The 20741-nt window shown below is 55.5% G+C and overlaps 1 protein-coding gene across 2 annotated transcripts; it reads right to left on the bottom strand.

Moving 5' to 3' along the window:
* Positions 1-1594: 1594 nt before the first annotated feature.
* On the bottom strand, positions 1595-19919 carry CLTB (clathrin light chain B). 2 transcript variants are annotated; one of them, XM_014826829.3, is made up of 6 exons: positions 19431-19919; positions 14300-14346; positions 7218-7335; positions 6849-6960; positions 4887-4940; positions 1595-2042 (listed from the first exon to the last, which is right to left on the bottom strand). In XM_014826829.3, exons 1-6 carry the CDS (start codon positions 19615-19617, stop codon positions 1871-1873), a joined length of 690 nt encoding a protein of 229 aa, XP_014682315.1. In that variant the 5' UTR covers positions 19618-19919; the 3' UTR covers positions 1595-1870. The 2 variants fall into 2 exon arrangements, with proteins under 2 accessions (XP_014682315.1, XP_014682316.1); XM_014826830.3 differs by lacking the exon at positions 4887-4940.
* Between the last annotated feature and the right edge of the window lie 822 nt (positions 19920-20741).

Below are 20741 nucleotides of genomic sequence, written 5' to 3'. Positions count from 1 at the left end.
GTGTTCCTGTCTGTGTTCAGCTCTAAAGTGTTGATTCGGACCCAGGTTCCTTCCACGTGTGACTCCGTCAGTTTCAACACGAGCTGCAAGCCCTCACAAGGGAAAAGAGTAAAGAAGACACGCCCACATCTTGACCCTCTGACAGTCTAAATTTCTAAGTGCAGGAGTGTATGACTAGGGCCAGCCAAGTATCTTGCCTCCCCGTGGTCTCTGTAAGGTAGAGATTTCAAATGTAGAGCAGTACATTGTAGTGACTGACCCTTGACCTCAGGACTCAGGGAACAGATGTGGAGAGCTGAGGACTATGGCACTTCTAAAGAGGAGGGCCACTATTTTTCGCTGTTGGCATTATTGCATCCCCCCAAAAAGGTATGTTGAAGTCCTAACCTCAGTACCTCAAAATGTGACCTTATTTGGAAACACAGTCATGTGCTGCATAACGATGTTTCAGTCAATGACAAACCACATATACAACGGTGGTCCCATACGATTAGTACCATAGAGCCTAGGTATGCAGAAGGCTATACCATCTAGGAACGTGTAAGTACACACTGTGATGTTCGCACAATGAGGAAATCACCTAACGAGGCATTTCTCAGAATATATCTGGTCTTAAACGACGCGTGACTGTAGAGTCTTACCAGAAGTAATCAAGTTAAAATGAGCTCATTAAGGTGGGCCATAATCCAATATGACTGGTGTCCTCGAAAAAGGGAAATTTGGACACAAAGACAGAGGGCAGATGATGTAAAGATGAAGTCAGGATTGTAGTGATGCATCTACGAATCAAGGAACGCCTAAGCCTGCCGGAAGCTGGAAGAAAAGCCGAAACAGATCCTTCCCTTAGTCTGCAGAGGGAACGTGGCCTGCCAACACCTTCGTGTTGGACTTCGGACCTCCAGATCGGTGAGACAAGAAATTTATGTTGTTCTAAGCCTGACGCTGTGGTCCTTTGTTACGGCAGCTCTAGGAAACTTGTACAGTTAGCAGTTACTCAAATCTTTTTCAACTCTGTGCAGTTCACATGGCTTGAACACACCCTGCTGCAGCCTCTGCTGAAGGGGAAGAAGGTGTGCTCACTGGTTGTTTATCCCAAATCCACAGAGGGGCACAGCTGAAGGAGGGGGCAAAATAGGCAGAGCGGTGGGCCTTCCACATCCAGAGGGTCCCAGCCAATCCCAAGGAAGAGGGTCTGGCAAAGGCTCCCTTCAGCAGCCTCCCACCCAGACTGAAAGGGAGCCACCACTGGGAACCGCTGGTCTTGCCTCTTCCCTCCCACTTGAACGGCTTACCCCCTGGGAACCTCGGTGTCATTGTCTGTATCATGAGAACAACAGAATCCCTACCTCAGGCTTGCTCAAGGATCAAGGTTACAAAAGCATCCTGTGAGAGGCTGCCTTTCCTCCTGGGGGCAGGGGCAACAGCATAGACGGGTTGGGACACCCACTTCCAGCTGGGAGCTCCTGGGTTTCCAGGGGAATAGCCTGACCTCTCAAGGCCATGCAACTGGGACAGTTCTAAGCACAAACTGAGCCCTGACACCAGTTGTGGCTTTCAGAGAAATGAGAATGATAATAAATAAGTGTAAAAAGAGTTAACAACACACCCTTTAAGCCAAGAAAAAAAATACGTCAGGAGGAACAGTCACAATTCTGTGGACTGAGAGGAGGTGTGAGGGGCTGGGCCACAGGCCAGGAGGACATGAGGGGTGAGTGGGGTGAGGTTCCCGTTCCCAGCCCTGGGAGGCGGGGAGGAACGGAATAGGCTGTGTGTAGCAGCTGCTGGAGGCAGTTTCCACCGTGGCCGAAGCAGCTGCTGCCCATCTGCCCGGCCCCGCCCATGCTTTGTGGCCATGCTTTGTGGCAGGCATCTAGCGGGAGAGCGGTGTCTGCTTCAGGGACATGAGCACCGAGCGCAGGCGGGACACGTCTTTGCACTGCTTGCTGCTCTTGGGGTTGAAGTCACACAGCTGGGCCACCTTCTCCCACTCTGTGCCTGGGGTCTCCTCCTTGGATTCCTTCACAAAAGCCTCCTCAGATGCCCTGCAAGTGGAGAGAAGGCAGAGGTTTCACAGCTGTCCGCCTTCCCCCTGAATCAGTGGTGCTTTGCCCAGCCTGCTCTGGGGTACTTTGTCCAGAGGTCTCCCCCCCAGCCCTGTGCCCTCTGGCCTCAGGCCCCCGGGAACAGCTTTGGCCTCAGAGGAAGCCTAGTCTGGTCCTGCCCTAGGGCCTTTGTACTTGCTGTCACCTCTTCCTGGAATGCTCTGCCCCCAGACCTGCTCGTGGCTTGTTGCTTCTTGTCATTCAGGTCTGAATCAGGCCTCTCCTTCTCAGAAAGTTCTGCCCTTGCCACCCAGCTCAAGTAGCCTCTCCCCACCTCCCCCGCCCTGCCAGCCTAGGCGCTCTCTGTTCATGGCCTCTCCATCAAGACTCCCTCCACCTGGGGCTCCTGACCCCTAAAGGCTCTCGGAGGAATTACTGCAAGTACTTCAGCTATTTTCAATATTTCCAAAACCTTGGTGGAGCTAAGACTGAGTGACCATCTAACTAACTGAACTACTTGGTTCAGCACTGCTCCGTGTTCCATGGACACTTACAAGTGTTTTCCAGAAAAGGGTTGTGGTCCAGTATGTATGGAAAACTCAGTTAAAGAGCATCTTCAAAGAAAGACTTTCAAAGCCTTTAATGTGCCAGCAGGCAGCACACACCTCCAGTGGAGCACGTGATGGACAGAGCATCTATCACATCCCAAGCACATTCGACTACAGAGGTCTTTTTAGCCCGAAATGACTGTTATCTCTATGGAGCCACAGCTGGGCAATGCTCCACTGGAATCTGCTTTTGGTTGAAATCAAGTTAGGATGAAAACTGGTGGTTTCTTCATCAGAAGTTCTGGTTGACAAAGAAGCCACTGATGAAGGAGCAATGGAGCAAACAGTGTAGTCAATACTGTGTAGTGGACAAAACCCAAACGTGGGAGTCATTAGGAGAAAGACAATAAAGGATTCTTAAGTGAGGAGGGCTGGGTCTGTGTCCTGTTTGGCCAGCGAGGGTCTCTGGAAAGCCCCTTTCTCCTTCGAAGCCCCCTCTGCATCCCCAGCAGGACCGGTTCTGCCACATGCCAGGCCCTGACTGATGGTGAGGAGCTCTCCAGGTGATCCCCTGGCGCGGGCTGTGCCAAGGATGAGGTGGCCCTGGATCAGGTGCCTGGACCCGCCCAGGGGTCTCACTCACCTACTGTGTGCTCATCTCCTAACCTGTAAATTGAAGTCAGTCTCCGCCCTGCTCCTCGGTCTCGCTGGCCTGAGGATCTAACGGAGCGGCAGGGGTGCGCAGGCTCGGAAAGATGCAAAGTGCCATGTGGAGGGGGACGTGAGGGGGCTCAGGGGAGCTATCCTAGGAGCTGCCCCTTCGGGGTCAAGAGGCCCCCTCGAACCTTGCTGCTTACAGTGTGGGGCGTGGTCCAGCAGCATCAGCATCACCATGGAGCTTGTGGGGAACGCAGAATCATGGCCTCACCTCAGTCCTTCTGAATCGGAATCTCTATTTTAACAAGATCCCCTGTGATTCAGTCTGAGGAGTGCTGGTCTAGACTCTCCCTCTCTTCAGGGTTCCTGTGGCTCCCCCCTGCCTTCAGGATGAAGGCCCAGCTCCTTAGCCTGGCCAAATAGACATTTTTCAACTGGTCCCAAGCTGACCTCCCAGCCTCAGCTCCCACCGTGCCCACTGCCCCTGCCGCTGCAGGTATTTCCCGTCTCATCGCCTTTGCCCAAGCTGCTTCTCCCATCCAGGAGGCCCTTCTCCTCTTCTAACCCTCCCCACCCAGCACATTGCTTCTCACACTTGAAGGTCTGGCTGTAGGTCTTACATCTCTGAAGCCTGTCCTGAGCCCCCCAGCAGGAGGTGGCTCCCAGAGCTCAGTGTGTCCTTCCACACAGCTCTTATCACAACATGCTCCTGACCGTGAGCAACTTGGGGGGTAGACTGTGTGTCTTATTCCTATTTGACCAGAGACTGGCATTGGGTAAGTGCCAATAAGGACGAGACAGATGGGAGGCTGGCTGGAAGGAAGGAGCGGAAGGCTGTTACTCTGGTGTGTCCTGTGCTCGGTGAGAGAAGGGTTAGCCCAGATAGCATCAGAGGACTGCCACGGACGTACCCAGAGGGAGGAACAGCAGATGTTTGGCACACGCGCACATGGCAGACATCACACCTTCATCACTGGATTTTTCCTTCAGCTTCACAAACCCCAACACACCCTCCAGGCTGTCCCTACCAATAAACTGGGGCAGCATGAGAGGAAACCTCTGCCATCTTAGATCTAGATTAGTCACAGTACCGACCAGACCCCAAATCAGGAACATGTGAGAGGGCCCCATGGTGGTCTGGGTCATGGCCACACTCCGGCTGGAGCTCTAAGGAGGAGCAGTGCACCTGGTGCAGGAGGAGGGGACGGGTGTGCACGTGGGAGCGTCTCTTCTTCTTTATACCTCTGGACGTGGCACTCGATGTTTGTTTTGTTCAGCAGAAGACCACTTCACCCCCTCCCCTGCCCCCGCGAGGCACCTCAGAGGGAGAGAGATGGGTTGCTAGCCATTTGCACTCCCACCTGGGGATGGCCAGTGCCTTCTTTTCTTTTCTCTGCCTTGATATGGCAAAGCTGCCTTCAGGCAGAGTAGACACTCAATAAACACTTGCTGGAGGGATGGAGGTGAAGGTTGGTGACTACCCGTCCTGGGGGGACACCTCCTGCTCTGATCATTGCCTTCGGCCAAGCCACACTCATTTATACCCCACAAGCAGGAGACTCAAGAAACTGTGCCAGCTACACACAGGGGCTCTTGCCCTCTCTAGCTTCCCCTGCAGAGGGGCAAAGGAGACACGTACACGTAGCCGATGATATCAGCATCTGGCTGCTGGTAGAATGCTTTGTCAGCGATCCTTGAGGGGAAGGAGTTAGGAGGGGGAAGACAGGATGGCAAAACAGACAGGCAGAGGGTTAAAGAGAAAGAAAGATAGTGTTAGTACCTCCAGTTGGAGAGTGTTAGGAAGCACAGTTCTGGAAGGCTGGGCAGTTCTCGACAGCCCAGCGAGGAGACTGAGGACCCTCTGCCCACAGGACTGCCTTTTCTAAAACTCATCCCTGATCACATTACTCCTCCTGTTCACAAACCTTCAGTGGCTCCCCGTCGCCTGTATGTGTCCAATACTGGCATTGGAGGCCCTGCACATGTGACCCCTTGTTCCTGCCCTCTCTCCCACCACTCCCTGACTCCCTGGTGCCCAAGACATAACGGCCTTTCTTTCTTATCATGCTGTTCCCTGGTCTAGAAGACCCTCCCCCACCCCTGCCCTCTTTCTCATGATGAACTCCTGGGCATCCTCCAAAGCTCAGGTCCCAGACAGGATGGTCCTCTCCACCCTGCATCCCTTGCATCCACAGCCTTGCTGCAGAGGGCCCTACTGTGGAGTTCAGCTGCACACCTGTGTTTCTCTCCTTTGAGGACACAGACTGGGTCCTTTTCATCTCCATCTCCCCAGTGCCCAGCCCAGAGCCTGGCATGCAGCAGCTTCTTGAACAGAAGTATGGAGGCTTCCCAGAGCCAGCCTTTCCCTTCCTGGCATGCCTCCTACTTGAAGGGTACAGCCTCACAGGTAGGGGCTTCTGGGTAGCATCTAGTCTGAGCCCATTTCCACAAAGGTGTTCTCGGTGGGCATCTGCTGTCTTTGTCTGCCTAGCATCTATCCCCTTTCTTCCAACAAGGGCATCCTGATTGTCCCTTGAAGGATCAGGCTGCCCCGACTCGCCTGGTGGTTTGCGTGGGACTGGACCCCATGCACAACCCAAGGAATGGGATTATTGCCCAGGCTGGGTCCATCGGAGGAGAGTCCTTCCCTCTGGGACAGTCATTGGGCTTGGAATGGGCACATGACCCACACCAGACTAATGAGGGTCAGGTTGAAGTCTTCGGCTAGAGGTATTGGGAGCAAAAGGCTATTTTCACTGAGGTTGCAAAGAGAACAGAGCAGAAGCCTGGGGCTGCTGGTGGCCATCTCTGCCCCCCATCCCAAGGATGTCATAGAGGAAAGCAGCTGAGAGACAGTAAAAGGGAGTGCTGACTGACTGTTTCAGCCCCTGAGCACACTGTGCCTGCAGTCCTACTCCTGGCCTTTTCAGCTATACAGGCCACTAATTTCCTTTTATTCTCCAGCCACTCTGGGTTGAGCGGTTATCATTTCTACAGGCAATAAAATCTTGTACGCAGGTTGGTTCTTCACTCCTAGCCAGGCCTCTGCTCTCTGTGACACTAACTGTGGCCACAGAGGGCCCAGCCTAGCTGTTGGCCACTAGGCCTCAGGATAGTCTGCCTCACATTCCAATGGGTCCTGGAACTTCTTCTGCTGACTGATAACTTGCTTTTGTCTGTCGTGGGGAGAAGCTGAGAGCTTAACAGTGTTCCAGCTCTTCCGAGTTCAGGGCTCTGAACTCCACAGGCAACCGAGGAAGCAGCCCTGGGAGTTTCAGCTTCTCCTCCCTCCGTGCTCTTGCCACCAAATCACCCTTCCTCCAGACAGTCCCCATACCAGAGTTCCTCTCACTGTCCCCACAGCCCCCTCACGTGCCCACAGCCCCCTCACGTGCCCACAGCCCCCTCACGTGCCCACAGCCCCCTCACGTCCCCACAGCCCCCTCACGTCCCCACAGCCCCCTCACGTGCCCACAGCCCCCTCACGTCCCCACAGCCCCCTCACGTCCCCACAGTCCCCTCACGTCCCCACAGCCCCCTCACGTCCCCACAGCCCCCTCACGTGCCCACAGCCCCCTCACGTGCCCGTAGCTCCTCTCACCGGTTGTTGATCTTGTTCTTCTCAACTTGCTCACTCTGGCGCTGGTTCCACTCCTCCAGGTCCTTCTTGGCCTTCTCCCGCCACTCTTGTTCCATCACCTTGGAGGCAGCATCTGTGACCCCAGCAGGAGAATGAGTGGCAGCTTTACAGTAGGGATGTGAGGGCATGGCTGCCCTGGCTGCTTCTCCCCTCGGCCCTGGCAGGCAGCCCCAGGGCCCATCCTCACTCAGGTCCTGCATTAAGGCATTATGGGGGCCCCACATGCCCTAAGGTTCCCTGACACCCCACCATGTCCTAAACAGCCGACCTAGCTGGGAGCCCACGGTAGGGGGACCCCAGCCCTGCTCCGAGCTCCCGCCCTGCCCTCACCCAGTTCTTGCAGCCGTTTCTTCTGCTCCTCTCTCCACTTGCGGATGCTCTCAGGTTCCTGTGTCAGCCTGTCAGCCTGGGCAATCGCAGCATAGCCATCAGCTGGACCGTTAGCCTCCTAGGACACAAACATAGCTGTGTGCCCTGCTGCCTCTGATGCCCAAGTACAAGGACAGCTCTCACATCTCAGACAACCTCACACCCACTGTCTTCTATGACTGTACCCTGCCTTTGCACCTGCTGTGCCCTCTGCCAGCAACTCTTCCCCCTGTGACCCTGGGCAAGTTACTCAACCTCTCTGTGGCTCACTTTCCTCATTGTGAAGTGGGCTAAATTATAGTATCCAGTCATAGGGTTAACATATGAAATGAGTTTAAAAATGTAAAAAACTTCAAATGCTTCTTGCCACCAGTCAGTCCCCTGTGTGACTCTCATTAAAGTCACTCTCTGTTACAGTTGCATTTACCCAATAACACTTATACAGGCCAAAAGGACCTCACTTTATAATATGTTTACTTGTCCTGGTCTGTCTCCTCCATCAGAATGTCACCTTCACGACAGCAGGGACCTTGTCTGTCCTGTTTGCTGCAGTGTCCCCAGTGCCCAGCACAGTGCTGGCACACAGCGGATGCTCAGTGAACACTTGCTGAGCAGACAAGCAGCCCTGAGACAGGCAGGCAGGATGGCCGCAGCTAGGCCTGTGCAGTGGTGAAGAACTTGGACTCTGCGGCCAGACTGTCGAGGTTCAGATCCCATCTCTACTGCCTGTTATAATGCATGTGGCCGGGGCCAGTTGCTTACCCTTGCTGGGCCTCAGTTTTCTCATCTGAAAATGGGATTAATAATAAAACTACCTCGAAGAGCTCTTGTGAGGATTTGATGCAACAACATCCGTAAGACATTTAGAAGTGTGGCCGGCATGGGGTGACGGCTCAATGAATGGTGGCTAGAATTATTATTACTTCATTCCCATTTTATAGGGAGGAACCTGAGGACAGGAAACATGGCATGATGTAGTGGCAGAGCCAGGGCCACAGTCCAGGCCTCTGACTTCCAGGCCAGGGCCCTGCCCACTTCTCCATGCCGCCTGCCAGAGCCGGGGACCTGAAGTGCTGGTGGCTGAGGGTTGGTCCACCAAGGATGTGGCTCCCTTCTGGTCTCACAAAGCTAGAGACCTTTGACGACTCGGCCCCATCTCCTGCCGCTCCCGCTCTGGCGCTCTGCACACCCTATGCACTCCTGCCTGCACACAGCCTACACACGCTTGCTGCCCGCCTTGGTCTCCTCCTGCTTTCAGCCTGCAATTGTCTCCCTCCCTTCTCTAGCTGATGAAATCTTATTCCATCCCACTCAAGTCACCAGCTCTGGGATATTCCCCAGCCCCCACGCAGACTTCATACCCCTTCCTCTGTGCTCCTCGCCACAGCCTTCACCTTCTGCTGTGTGAGTCTTGCGCTGGACCACGAGCTCCGGGGGGGAGGGCAGGACCTCGTCTACAGCCTCGGAGCCCTGTTCCGTCCTTTCACTGCTCCCTGTGCTCCTCCTTCAAGCACTCATCAAAACTGTCCTAAATACCAGCGTTTGTCTTCTCCCCACAGGACAGGGTCTGGCGTGCCGTCTGTCCATGGGTGCCGCCACTGTCCTGGGCACACAGTCGGTGCTCAATAAGCAGTGGCTGCATGGATGCAGATCCCCAGAGCCAGCGTGCGCCCAGGCCAGAGGAGGTGCCCAACAGGGTGTGGGCAGCTGGTGAAGGAGCCGCAGCCAGAGCATCGGGGGTGCAGGCTCCAGATGTCTGCGGGAGAGGCAAGGGCAGGCCCAGCACGTGTAGTGCAGCCTGGCACCTCGCATCAGGCCCACCCTTGGGTGGGGCAGTTGGGCGCTGCCCTTATTCCTCTTTCTTGCACTGCATTCCACTTCAATTTAGAGTCTCTCACAACATCCAAGGGGCCTTCCCAGGGCCCTAATCTGGAGAACACAAGTTGATGACTGCTGTTGGATGAGCCCCACCCTGTCCACTTCAGGGAACAACCTGTCCTGAGGCCAGACTTCCAGAACTCTTCACTATCCTGTAGAAGTCCCATCTGCAGACAGCTGCAGGAACTTTCGTGTACATGCGCTTATGCGGGTGCTATACTTTATTTCCTTCATGGCACTCATCGCTATCCGAAATGACTGGCCTGTGCCTGTTTACTGCCTGTCTCCTCCCTCCAAGCAAGTGAGCTCCGTGAGAAGAGACTGCCTGTCTCTGTACAGTATCTAGAACACGGAGGGCCTAGCTGTGGGGGCGTTTCAAGAGCATTTATTGAATGAATTAACAGATGTTCAGGCTTGGGGACAGAGATGAACAAGACAGCACATCATCAGGGAGCTTAGCAGAGGGAGTTCCTCACAGATGAGGACCATGGCTGGGGCATACACTGTAATGCAGGTCAGGGAAAGAGAGGACATGACCTCTCTGGCCTGGGGGCAGAGTAGGACAGGAAGGATGGGGAAAGGGCATTTCAGATCAAGAACTGGCAGCATAAGGACCATGTGGGGCCAGTGCCTTTGGGAAACTCTAAGTACAGAGATGCCAGCAGGTGGGGAGGAGACGGGGTGGGACAGGTGCGCTGGAGAAGGGTCCTCTTGGCAGGAGTCCCATCCCACAGTGTCCTTTAGGGCCCAGTATCTCCATAAACCCCGCCCTAGAATGAAGACTCATGAGTTACAGTGCTAAACCTTGCAGAGAACTTGCAGTTTAACAGTTCTCTTTGATCTTTACAACCCTACATGGCAAGTTTTACCATCTTTGTTTTATAGGTAGGGAAAGTTAGCGCCAAAGTCCCAAGGTCACTCAGCCAGGAACTGGCCAAGCCACGATTCCAGCGGAATTCCTGGGTGTGAACATACTGGCCACATAGTAGCCAACAGGGACCAAAGGCACTTCCGTGTACACGATTCAGGGGCTGACTTTTTGCCTCCCTGGTAAGTCTACCTTCCCAAGATTAGAGACCGTGCCCCCTCCTCCCACTGCCCCACTCCCGGTCCCCCATCTCGCTCACACCCACACACATACCACCCCTCAGCTCACTTAGTGGCTAGGTCAGGACTTTAGAGAAGCTTCCTGGGCTGCAGAGCACTTTCGTCACTGACCCATGGGGATAGCAGGGCAGGGCCTCTAAGCCCCATGTGACAAATGAGAAATCTGGCTCAGAGCAGTGACTAGTCCAGGGTAGTCTGGCTGGGCAAAGCCAGCAAGGAAACCTGGGTTGTCTGACTCCATCCAGACTCTTCTGTGCAGCCCACCACAGTGCCCCAGTCTGGGTGTAAGAGCAGCCTTGAGGAACTGCTCGGACCCCCGGTGCTTCTCCTGGCCCCTGGAGCAGCTGCGCTGCACATCCAAGGACACCACTCAGTGTGTTCCAAGCCCCTTGTGCTCAGAGGTAGCCATGTCCCAGGCCCCAGGCCCTGTCCAAGCTGGGCCAGCCTCCTCCACCACTTGTGCCCCAGGAGCAGGGCCCACCAACACGCTCTGGCTGGGAGCTGTGCCCAGCGCCCCCAGTCCCACCTGCAGGCACAGCAGCCCTGTACCTTCGGCCACTCGGGGCTCCCCCGGCACAGCTCACTCTGCAGCAGGCCCCAGGCTCTAGGCAAGCCCCAGACTGAGTGTCTTACCCTCTCTGCCTTTGCACATGCTGTCCCCTCAGCCAGGACCACCCCCTCCCCCCGGGTGGCCTGGAAACCCACTTCCAGCATCAGTCCCCTGTTGCACTCCCCGACTTCAGTGCAGCATCTGGCGCATGAACCTCATTCAAATGCTGGCTCGTCCCAGCTGTGTAACTGAAGCGAGGTATCAGACCTCCCTGTTGGTCCTCCTCCTGCTCTGTGAAATGGGGATAATGACAAAACCTACGTTGTAGGGGTGTTGGGAGGATGAAATGAGCTAACACATGTAAAGCTCTTGGGTGGCGCCTGACACATAGTGAGAATTCAGACTCCTAGCTCTTAACACTCCCCCATACCCGAGCCCTTCCTGTTCTGCTACCATCGCTTCTTTCCAGGTCTCTGTCCTCTATTAGAAGCGAGCTCTTTGAGGACAAACACACGTTGGATTTGCCTCTACATCCACCGACCCGAGCCCAGTGCACAGCACTTAGAGAATGAGAGTTGACTGAATGAAGGAGAGAGTGTCTGCCTGCAAAGCGATGTGGAGGGTGCAGGGACAACTTGGGACACAGCATCACAGGACTGGGCTTTGAGTTCCCTTCTGCCACTCACTGGATGTGTGGCCTTTGAGAAATCCCTTCCCTGGGCTCCTGTTAAATGACAGTGACAACAACCCACTGAGCGTGTGCAGTGGGGCCCACATGCGCTAACTGATGCGGAAGCCCTGAGGCCTGTAGAGGCTGTGCACAGGTGAGGGCCAGCCCATGCATCCCGCCCTACCCGGCACCACCAGGAAGAGCACAGCGGTGCTGCTGGCCTGGTCCATCCTGAGAAGCGGTTTGCTGACTCCTCTCCTCCGGCCCCTCTGGACTTACTTTCCTGCCCCTGCCGGTGAGCAGGGAGGTTGGGGGCCCCAGCAGGGCTCCTCTTTAATCACTTGAGGGTCCCAGTGAGGAAATTGGGTCAGCTGTCAGGAGGCTAGGCTGCCCAGGGGGGCTCACCAGCGGCTGCAGGAATGCCCCAAGCCCCTCTCGAGCTTGAGAGCAAAGGGGTCGGGTATGGCCAGGACCAAAAGGTGGGAGGCTACCGTCAGAGCCAGGCTGACCTTGGTCCAGCTCCCCAGCAGCCCTCTTGTGAGGGACCCTTCTGCTGGACAGCACCATGAGAGTCCCCAGGGGCCATGCTGGCTGAGCGGCTGCTGTGACTCCAGGGCCCGCCAGGAGGATGAAGCACTGAATCTTGGGGATTGACCAGCTAAAGCTAAGCTAAGCTAAGCTGAGCTGCTGATCCCTCTAAGTGGCTCAAAGGGGGATGAGGGCGTGTGGAGCAAGGGAGAGAGAGTTTGTGCAGGGGGAGCAAGTCCTGCGGGGCCTTCTCTCCCTGCCCCTGGCGTGCCAGATGGAACGGGAGTGGATGTGGCCAGGCTTGTCCTTAGGACTTGGTGGGGATCAGGTTCCTAGCTGGACCCTTAGTGGCCCACAGGCTTCCAGAAGACATTAAGAAATGTAGCAAGAAAGCTCTGCCAGGACCCTTAAAAGTGTTGGTCGTGCACAAACGAGGCTTCTCCTCCCTGCAGCGCGAGCCAGAGCCTGCTCCCTGTGCAGTCCTAAGGAAGGGCTGGGGGCCTCCCACCTGCGGCCCGGCCAGCCCAGCCCAGCCTAGCTACAGGGGGGTGGCACAAAGGGTACCAGGTCAGGGGCAGGAGATGAAGCCACTGAGCTTCTGAGTGCCTCGCCTCATCTGTGCCCCCCCCCCCCCGTAGGGATTCCGGCATGGCCCGGATGTGAAATGGTTTACAAACAAACATACCTGGGGTCATTATTCGTAGCGGTGAGCAGAAGAGTTCCCACTGAGATTAGGAAGGAGGCCCAGGCTCCCTCACATCCACCAAATACAAAGCGGCGGTGGGGGCCGGGGAGGGAGAAGGCCTCAAGATCCTAACCTATAGAAAGGGAAGGCTATCCTGCTCCTAGTGCCAGGTGCTCCTACCTCCGGCTCCAGTCCACTTTAGGACACAGACCTTTTGGGTCAAGCAAAGTCCTTCTGAGTGTGCCCATGGCAGGGGCAGCCTGAGTCTCAACGATTTACCCAACTATACAGGTCTAAGTGCTGCTTATGTGGTGCTGTCAGGCCCAAGTAGACACGAAGCTCTTAAAGTCCTAGACACTGGCTTTTCTAGCTTGCTGACAGTTGAGTAATTTTCCAGAAACAGGACTTGGCCAGTTTCCCTGTGTTAAGGTACCAGCCCAACCCTCTTACATAAGAAAGTATTGTTTATTCTCCTTGAGACTTCTGGAGGCCAGCCCCTCGACAGGGCGGAGCTCAGGAGATCCCAAGCTGCAGCCCCCGCAGTCAAGGAGCCTGACCCGGGGCAGGGGGAATTACGGCTCATCCAGTGAAGGCTTCGCCCCACCAGGCATCTGGGGCTGGGGTGGTGAGGACTGCTGCATCCGTGGGGTCCTGGGGATGCCACTTGTCGTCCAAGTTCTGTCAGTGTAAGTACTTTGAAACTGATTTGTGTGTATATGAGGACAGAGGGGTAAGGTGGGGGCGGAGAGAGGCAGGCTTTCACTAGAAATATCTTTACTAGGTGCTTTTTGGGTTTGTGTTTGTGTGTGTGTGTGTGTGTGTGGTGTAAGATCATTACAAAGAATTTTAAAGCAACCCAGTGAAAGTGAAGTCCCATTCTCATCCCCCCGCCCCAGCGCGGGGCTAACCACTGTTAACAGTCGGCGCATATCCTCTCTGATATTTTCAGATGTTTATATTTCTAAAATAAAAAACAGGACCATACTGAGCATATTATTCTGCAAGCTGATTTTCCACTTAATATATTGTAGGCCTCTTTTCATGTCAATTCGGAAAGCTCACTTGTTTTTTTTAACAACAGCATGGTTTTCTAATTTACCTACCCAGGCCCCTGATGCTGGACACTCAGGTTGTTTCCAGTTTGCCTGCTGTTATAAATGATCCTGCAAAGAATCTGAGTGTCCTTGTCCAGTTATTTCCTTAGGGAAAATTCCAAGACATGGAACCTCCGGATCAAAGGCCTGCCCAGTTAAAATGCTCATATGGCCAGAGTGGCCCCTGGGTTCTGCCTCCTGCCGGTGGCACACATGTGTGCAGGGCCATGTGTTTCCTGCAGCCTGTGCCACTGTGGGCCTCTTTATCTCTCCCTCCTGAAGCTGGACATCACTGTGGGCAACCTGAGGTCACACCCCATCAATCCTTGTCTTTGGTGGTCCTTATTCTTCATCCCTTACTCCCACATGACAAAAAAACCATGTCAAAACCTCTCTCTCTGTTCCCATCCCAATGCATCAGACATGATGAGCAGAAGAACTTGGAGCCCTAATCCTACCGTGGATGGGGCCATAAGTTACTGAGACTCAGGCTGTCGGTCCCTACCACTGCTAAGACAGAATCTTGCTTACCTGAAACACATCTCCATTGATCGTGGTCCCCATGTCGTCAGAACCAGCTAGAGAGAGAACAAGGAGACAGCATTACTCATTGCTCGGCTTATAGCAAGCACACAATGGTCCTACAGTAGCGCCCCGAGCCAACCTCTGTATATGCCCTTGTGTTTTGACCCCACATACATAGACCTATGAATACATAAATAACTTGGGCTCTATCCTTGACTGTTCACAAAGCCTTCTCACAGCCATCATAGCCATTATCACATTGAATTTTCACCACAGCCTTGTGATGAAGTTGTTGTCAACCCATTTTACAGATTCTCAAACTGAGGCTCAGAGAGGTTATGGGGTTGCCCAAGATCATCCAGCCAGTAATACTCCTCGCCTACCTGAAATTAATTTACTTTCAGCTGTGGCTGGGAATGGCCCGATTGTCTGTGAACTCTGTGCCCGGTGTAGGGGCAGAGGCTCTGCAGGCTCAGGGCGGGGTCTGCGAGGGCTAAGGAAAAGGGGCCTGTGTGTCTCTGTCTGTCCCTGTGGTGCCTTGAGCAACTGCTCCATCTGGGAGAGCAGGAACGGCAGCCCCCACCAGGCAGCACCTGGCCTATTTTTCCTCCTGCCCCTCCCAGATGGATTTCATTTTGCCCTCAACAATGACTCCTCCCCATCCCTTTCCCTGACGTCTATTAGTAACAAATTCCTGTGGCTTCTGCTGCGACAGTGACCCTCAAAGTTGCCCTCTGCTTTCTGCCCCTTGCCCGGCCCAGCCCCGGCTCCCCGCCCCACCCACACCTGCTTTGCTTTGCCTGCTCTGCTAGTGGCAAACACCTGGAGGGGCACACCCTGTGTCCTTTCTCTACCACTGTCCTACCCAGAGCCTTGCATGGTACCTGCAACTTAGTAAGAGCTAGAAACTATTTGTTGAATAAACAAATGGATAAATGCATTAAAGAAAGAATGAATGAATGAGTGGCTTTTGTCCAATCATAGGCCTCCCAGACTTCAGCCTCACCCTCTCCCAACCCTCTTTCAAACCAACTGCCTGGGCTGACATTTTGTAAAGCATACGCTTATTTATGTCACTCCTCTGACTAAAAATATAATGGAAACAAACCAAAAAGACATCCACTAACCACGGACCACAGTGGCCTACAGGGCCTGCTCCTGCCTCGGGGGACTTGGCAGGTGCTGTTCCCGCTGCCTGGAAGGCCCTCCGACCCAATTCCACGTGGGCTGCCCTTGCACTCCCTTCAGCCTCTGCTCAAACACTGCATTATAGAGGCCTTGCCTGCCCGCCCGACGTTCGCCCCTCGGCACCCCGTCTTCCGGGTGGCATCTTCCCCATAGCACTTCCCACAGCTTGATGTGTTCACTCGTGCACGTGTTTATGATCTGTCTTTCCCACTTGAATGGACCCTCCATGAGGGCAGGGACTCTGTTTGGTCCACTGCTGGGGCACAGCACCTGGAAGAGCGCCCGGTACAGAACAGGGACTGAAGAAATATTTGCCGACTGAGTACATCACACCCTGGAACATAGCACTTGAGGGGCTCTACAATCTGGCCCTGCCCGTTTTTCCACCTCACTGCCCACCAGTCCCTCTCGTAAACCCTAAATTCTAGTTCCCTCCTTCCCCAAACACACCACCCGGCACCTCGTGCCTTTATTCCTGCTCCCTCTCTAAACAATACTCTTTGGGATCCAGTTGTTCTCCAAGACCCAGTCCACAAGTCACCTCCTCTGGGAAGCCCTCCATTAACTTCCTCTACTTCCCTAGGTGCTGATGGAAGGTCTCACCTTGGGGGTATCCTAGAATATGGTACAGCATCCCCACCCTCTTATGCAATTACTTATGACCTCCCAGGGGTCATGCACTCCCTTACCAGACTCTGTATCCCATGCAGCTCCTAAAGGCTCCTGCACAGAATGGGCAAGTGGCAAGTGTTGGCTAAATGGAAGTTGAATTGCTCTTTGGGGACCCACTGTCATCTGCAAGGCCTGTCTAAGGCCTCTCAGAAACTGCAGTGCCTCCTAGCAAAGAGCCACGGGAGGCCACACGAGAGTACCACAGATGGACAAGTATCCCTTTACCAGCCAGACAGAGCCATGAGCAGCAGCGACAGTGCTTTCAGCCAGGGAATTGAAGGCACGGATACTTACGCGCATGGAAATAATCCCGGGTTGATATAAATTATAATTGCCTTATTTTCAAACAGTGATGGATTCTGACCAACTATGTCAGCTGTCATCCTTAATCATTCAGATAGGGCTTCTCCTGCATAGGTGGCCTGGTCCCTAAATCAGGGTGGGGCTCATGGGGTTTCAGTGGCAGCATCTTCTGCAATGGGGCTTCTTCTCCCCGGGCATCTCCTCTACCAGGGCCTTACGTTACCAGGGTCCATTCACAATGATGCTGGTCTGTACGCTGGGCCTTTCTGGAGTAGAAGCTGCAGCACCCCACTCCACCCTGACCACTCCCAGTCTCAGGCCCCTCATCCGCAGGCCCCCCCAGGCCTTTGGAAAGTCTCTCTGCCCCCGTCTCTTAGTCCCGTGACTGTTCCTCTGGGGATGAAGTTTCAGCCCCTTTGGGGATCTACACACACCCGCACACAGAATCACGAGGCTCTGACGCCACAATGCTCTCCAATTAGGCTATTGCACGTCTATAACCGTGTGTCCACAGGCAGAGGCTGGCGGAACAGGCGTGCAGCGGACATGAGTCCCAGGGATAACCCTGAGGGTGTTGCTTCCCTCAGATTCCTGACCCCTTTTAGAGCAGGGGCAGACAGAGTCCAGAACATTCCTGGGAGTTTACTGAGGCCCAGCAGGGGAAATGGGCTTGCCAGGAACTGACTGGGCAAGTCAGGGGCAGAGCCAGGCTGGGCGCTCAGCAATCTGGGTGTGAAAATATAAACTTTCTGGGCCCTCCCCAAGGCTGATGAATGGAAACAAAGTGTCTGTTGCTCAGGCTGGCCACAGATCCAGCCCCAGGGGAGACAGCGAAGCTCAGGCTCAGGCCTGCACCAGACACCTTTTCCCAGGAGCACCTGGGGGCCCAGCGCCAGGGCACTCAGTGCAGGGGCTTGTCTCAGAGAGAGACCCAGGGGTGTTGATTGGCAGCGGCAGCGGGAGAAGCTTCGGCCCAGCTCCCAGCAGGCCAAGGCACTTTTCTCCACCCGCCCAGGCTTCTGGCACTCACGGCTAGTCAGGGGGATACTTGCTCAGCAGCATCTAGGCCTAGGAGGGTCGGATCGGCCCCGTCCTGTGTGGCCGCCAGTTGAGCTGCTATCCCACAGCACTCCTGCTCCCGTGCCCCTCTTAGGAGGGCAGCCGGGCATTGGCAGCTCCAGTAGGTGTGACTCCGGGAGACCCTCAGAGAGCGTGTCCCTGCTTCTCTTCCTGCCACCTCAGGTCAGGGGCCAATCGATGCCCCACCCCTGCCAGAGAGGGAACCTTCCATCAGGCTTTAAGTTCCCAGAACCCCACTGTCCTGGGAGAGGCCACAACCTACTCAACTCCCAGATGCTTCCCCTCAGCCTAGGTTCTGCCTGCCCTTCTTTCTCAGGGGACTCTGACGCAGGCTTTTCTCAGTAGGGCCTCCCCCAGGCCAAGCTGTTGGTCTCAAGGAGGTGTGGACAAATTAATACTGGTGCATGAACGTGGGCGGGCATTTCCTAGGAATGCCCTGGGATGCATAAAGGTCTATGCTGAGGTGCTCACAGCTGCTGCTTCAGAAGAGCTCCACTGCTGGCTTGGTTGGGTAGCAAAAGATCCCCCCCAACCCGAACGTCCCATCGCCTGCCAGCATGACGGCCACAGCATTTGAAAGAGCATGGAGCCCAGGGTTGGCAGGTCTGGGATCAAGTCCCAGATCTGTCACTCATGGCTGTGTGACTTGGGGCAAGATATTTAGGCTCTCTGGGCCTCCAGTTTCTTGTATGTTACAGAGGACTTGTTACATTTCTCATATCAAGGGGATGCAGAGATGCTTCAAACTCCTCAAGCTGCAAGAACTGTCTTTTTCATTTCTGTACTCCTGCGGACCTGGCACACAGCAGGTCTCAGTTAAAGTTGAATGAATGCAAACACGACTATAAGGAGCCTCACTTATCAATATTCTTTTAAACATATAAGCTACCACTCATTCCAACAGGCCCATAAACCCCCAGCAAACGACAACAGTAGCAGGAAGCAAGAGCCGCTTTGGATGTACCCATGAAGGTGATAGAGAAGTTTTTACTAAATATTTTAGGAAACTGTTTTTTCAAGCCAAACATCGCTGATAACATGCTGTCACAGCAATCAGGCCCTGAACCCTGCGTCTGAAGCTAACCGCAATAGCCCTGGACCACCTTTGGAAAACCATTAATGGACAGTTACAAACTGGGGAGGGCAGGACCACATCTGACTGAAGCCCTTTGCGGCCCTGCCCCCACCCTGGCATCAGACTCAGAGCCAGGCAGACCCAAGACAGTGTGGTCAGGTGGAGAGGGCTTAGAGTGTCACAGAAACAGGTTTAAATCCTCTCTGCCACTTACTAGTTGTTTCAATGGTGTACCTTTTGAGCCTCAATTTTGCCGTCTCTGACATGGGTTTAATAATGTGTATGAAATGATTAAATGTAAGTAAAGTGCCTAGCTCAGTGGCTGCAGGATGCCAGGTGGTCCCCAGGAAAGGTCTGTGAGTTCTTGGAGCACCCAGTTGAGCCCTGCTTTCCCAGCTGTAGGAGGGAGCTAACCCTGAGGGGCCAGGAGGTCTGCATTTGTGCCCACACCTGCACGGCTTAGCTGGGAGCCTGGGACAGCCAGACACCGGGGAGGCTCAGGAGAGACTCTCAGGCTGGGCAGGGCTGGATTCCAGAGCCAGGGAGTGGTGGAGCTGGCCCAGGGATGAAGTGTCATGATGAATTCCTGTTCCGGGAGCCACCAGATCCATGGCCAGGCGCGGCCTCAGATGGGGATCTCCAAGACGATTCCTCCCCACTTCCCCCGGGGCCCCCTCGGCGCACGCACGGCCCCAGGCCTGCTCCTGGCCGTGGACAGCAGGCCCTCTCCGCTCGACCGCGGGCCCGGGCCCGGGCTGCGCTGGCCAGGTACCCCGGGCGAGCCCCCGGCCCCCGGTTCCAGGCCCGGCGCTGACTCACCCGCCCCCGCGGCTCCCGGCTGCGCGAGGGCCGCCTGGCCGCCCGCGGGGGCCCCGAAGCCCTCGTCATTCTCTATGCCCGCGATCTCGCTCTCCTGCTGGGCCAGGAAGGCGGCCGCTGGGTCCTCCTCGGCCGCCTCGGGGGCCCCGCTCTCCGACGACGAGAAGAAGCCAAAGTCATCAGCCATTTTCCCGCGTCTCTGCTGAAGCGTCCGCCTGGCGCTCGGCTCTGCCCGGCCGGCGGCCGCGACGCTGTCACCCGAGCCGCCCGGGGAGCCGGCCTCGCGGGGACGCACTTCCTCTCCGCCACCGGCCCGGCTCGCCTGTCACTGCGGCTGCAGGCGGGAGGAGCCGGGACGGGAATGCGGTGATGTCACCGGCCGAGGGAGGGGGCCCGCGGGACGGCCGGAGGTCGCCTCGCAGCGGCCACAGGAGGGCGGCAGCAGGCCGGCGGCCCAGCCCGACGGGCCCGAGGCCGGGGCTGCGCTCCCCGCTCCCCGCCGGCGGCGCCCGTTCCCGGGACGCCCCGCCAGGCACGCCTGCGGCCGGTCTAGAGGGGAGCGGGCTGGACAAGCGGCCACCGCGGGCGGGCGGCCCGGGCCTCGGGAGCACCGAGGGGGTGGTCGCCGCGCAGACCTTGCCCCTGATTCATTCTGCAAAAGTTTCTTCACCTAAGCTGGACAGATATTCTAAATCCCGTGATTAAGAGTTTCCTCCTCCCCAAGAGGAGGAAAACGAGGCTCGGAGAGGTGACATGAAATCCCACGGCTTCGTTGCATCTGTCCTGCAAGTCCAGGGCCCTTCCCACTAGGCCGTGTTGGTTTAGTGCATTTTTCATGCGTTTCTGTCATTGGAGAAGCTTCAGCTTAGACCCCAGGGCTCTGCGCGGGGGACTTGTGTGACCTGACTGGGCCCCTACTCATAGGCTGGGCCCCTTAAAAGTCTCTTAAGTATGAGCCGGCCTGAGAAAGGCAGATCTAATTTACCCAGGCAGCTTGCCCCTCCTCCACCCAGTGCCCTCAGTAAACCATCTCTGAGTGCCACCTCCCTGCCAGGGCCTCACCAAGCATCAGGATGACAAAATTTAGTAAAACCCAGCTTTGGCCATGGGGAGGTTACAATCTAGGAGACCAACAGATGGCAAGTGGCCAGTCACAGCTCCACGTTTGAGGTGCTGTGGTTTCAACACAGGGTACCAGGAGAGCCGGGAACCCCCACCAGGTCTGCACTTGCGATTTTCTCTTTCTGATTTGAGACTTGAAGGTCAACTACAAGCTGGAAGAGAGAAAAGAAAGCTGTGTGCCCAGCTGCG

This window comes from Equus asinus, chromosome 9, assembly GCF_041296235.1.
Source record: "Equus asinus isolate D_3611 breed Donkey chromosome 9, EquAss-T2T_v2, whole genome shotgun sequence".
Classification (NCBI taxonomy): domain Eukaryota; kingdom Metazoa; phylum Chordata; class Mammalia; order Perissodactyla; family Equidae; genus Equus; species Equus asinus.
This window is presented reverse-complemented; position numbering and strand designations above follow the sequence as displayed.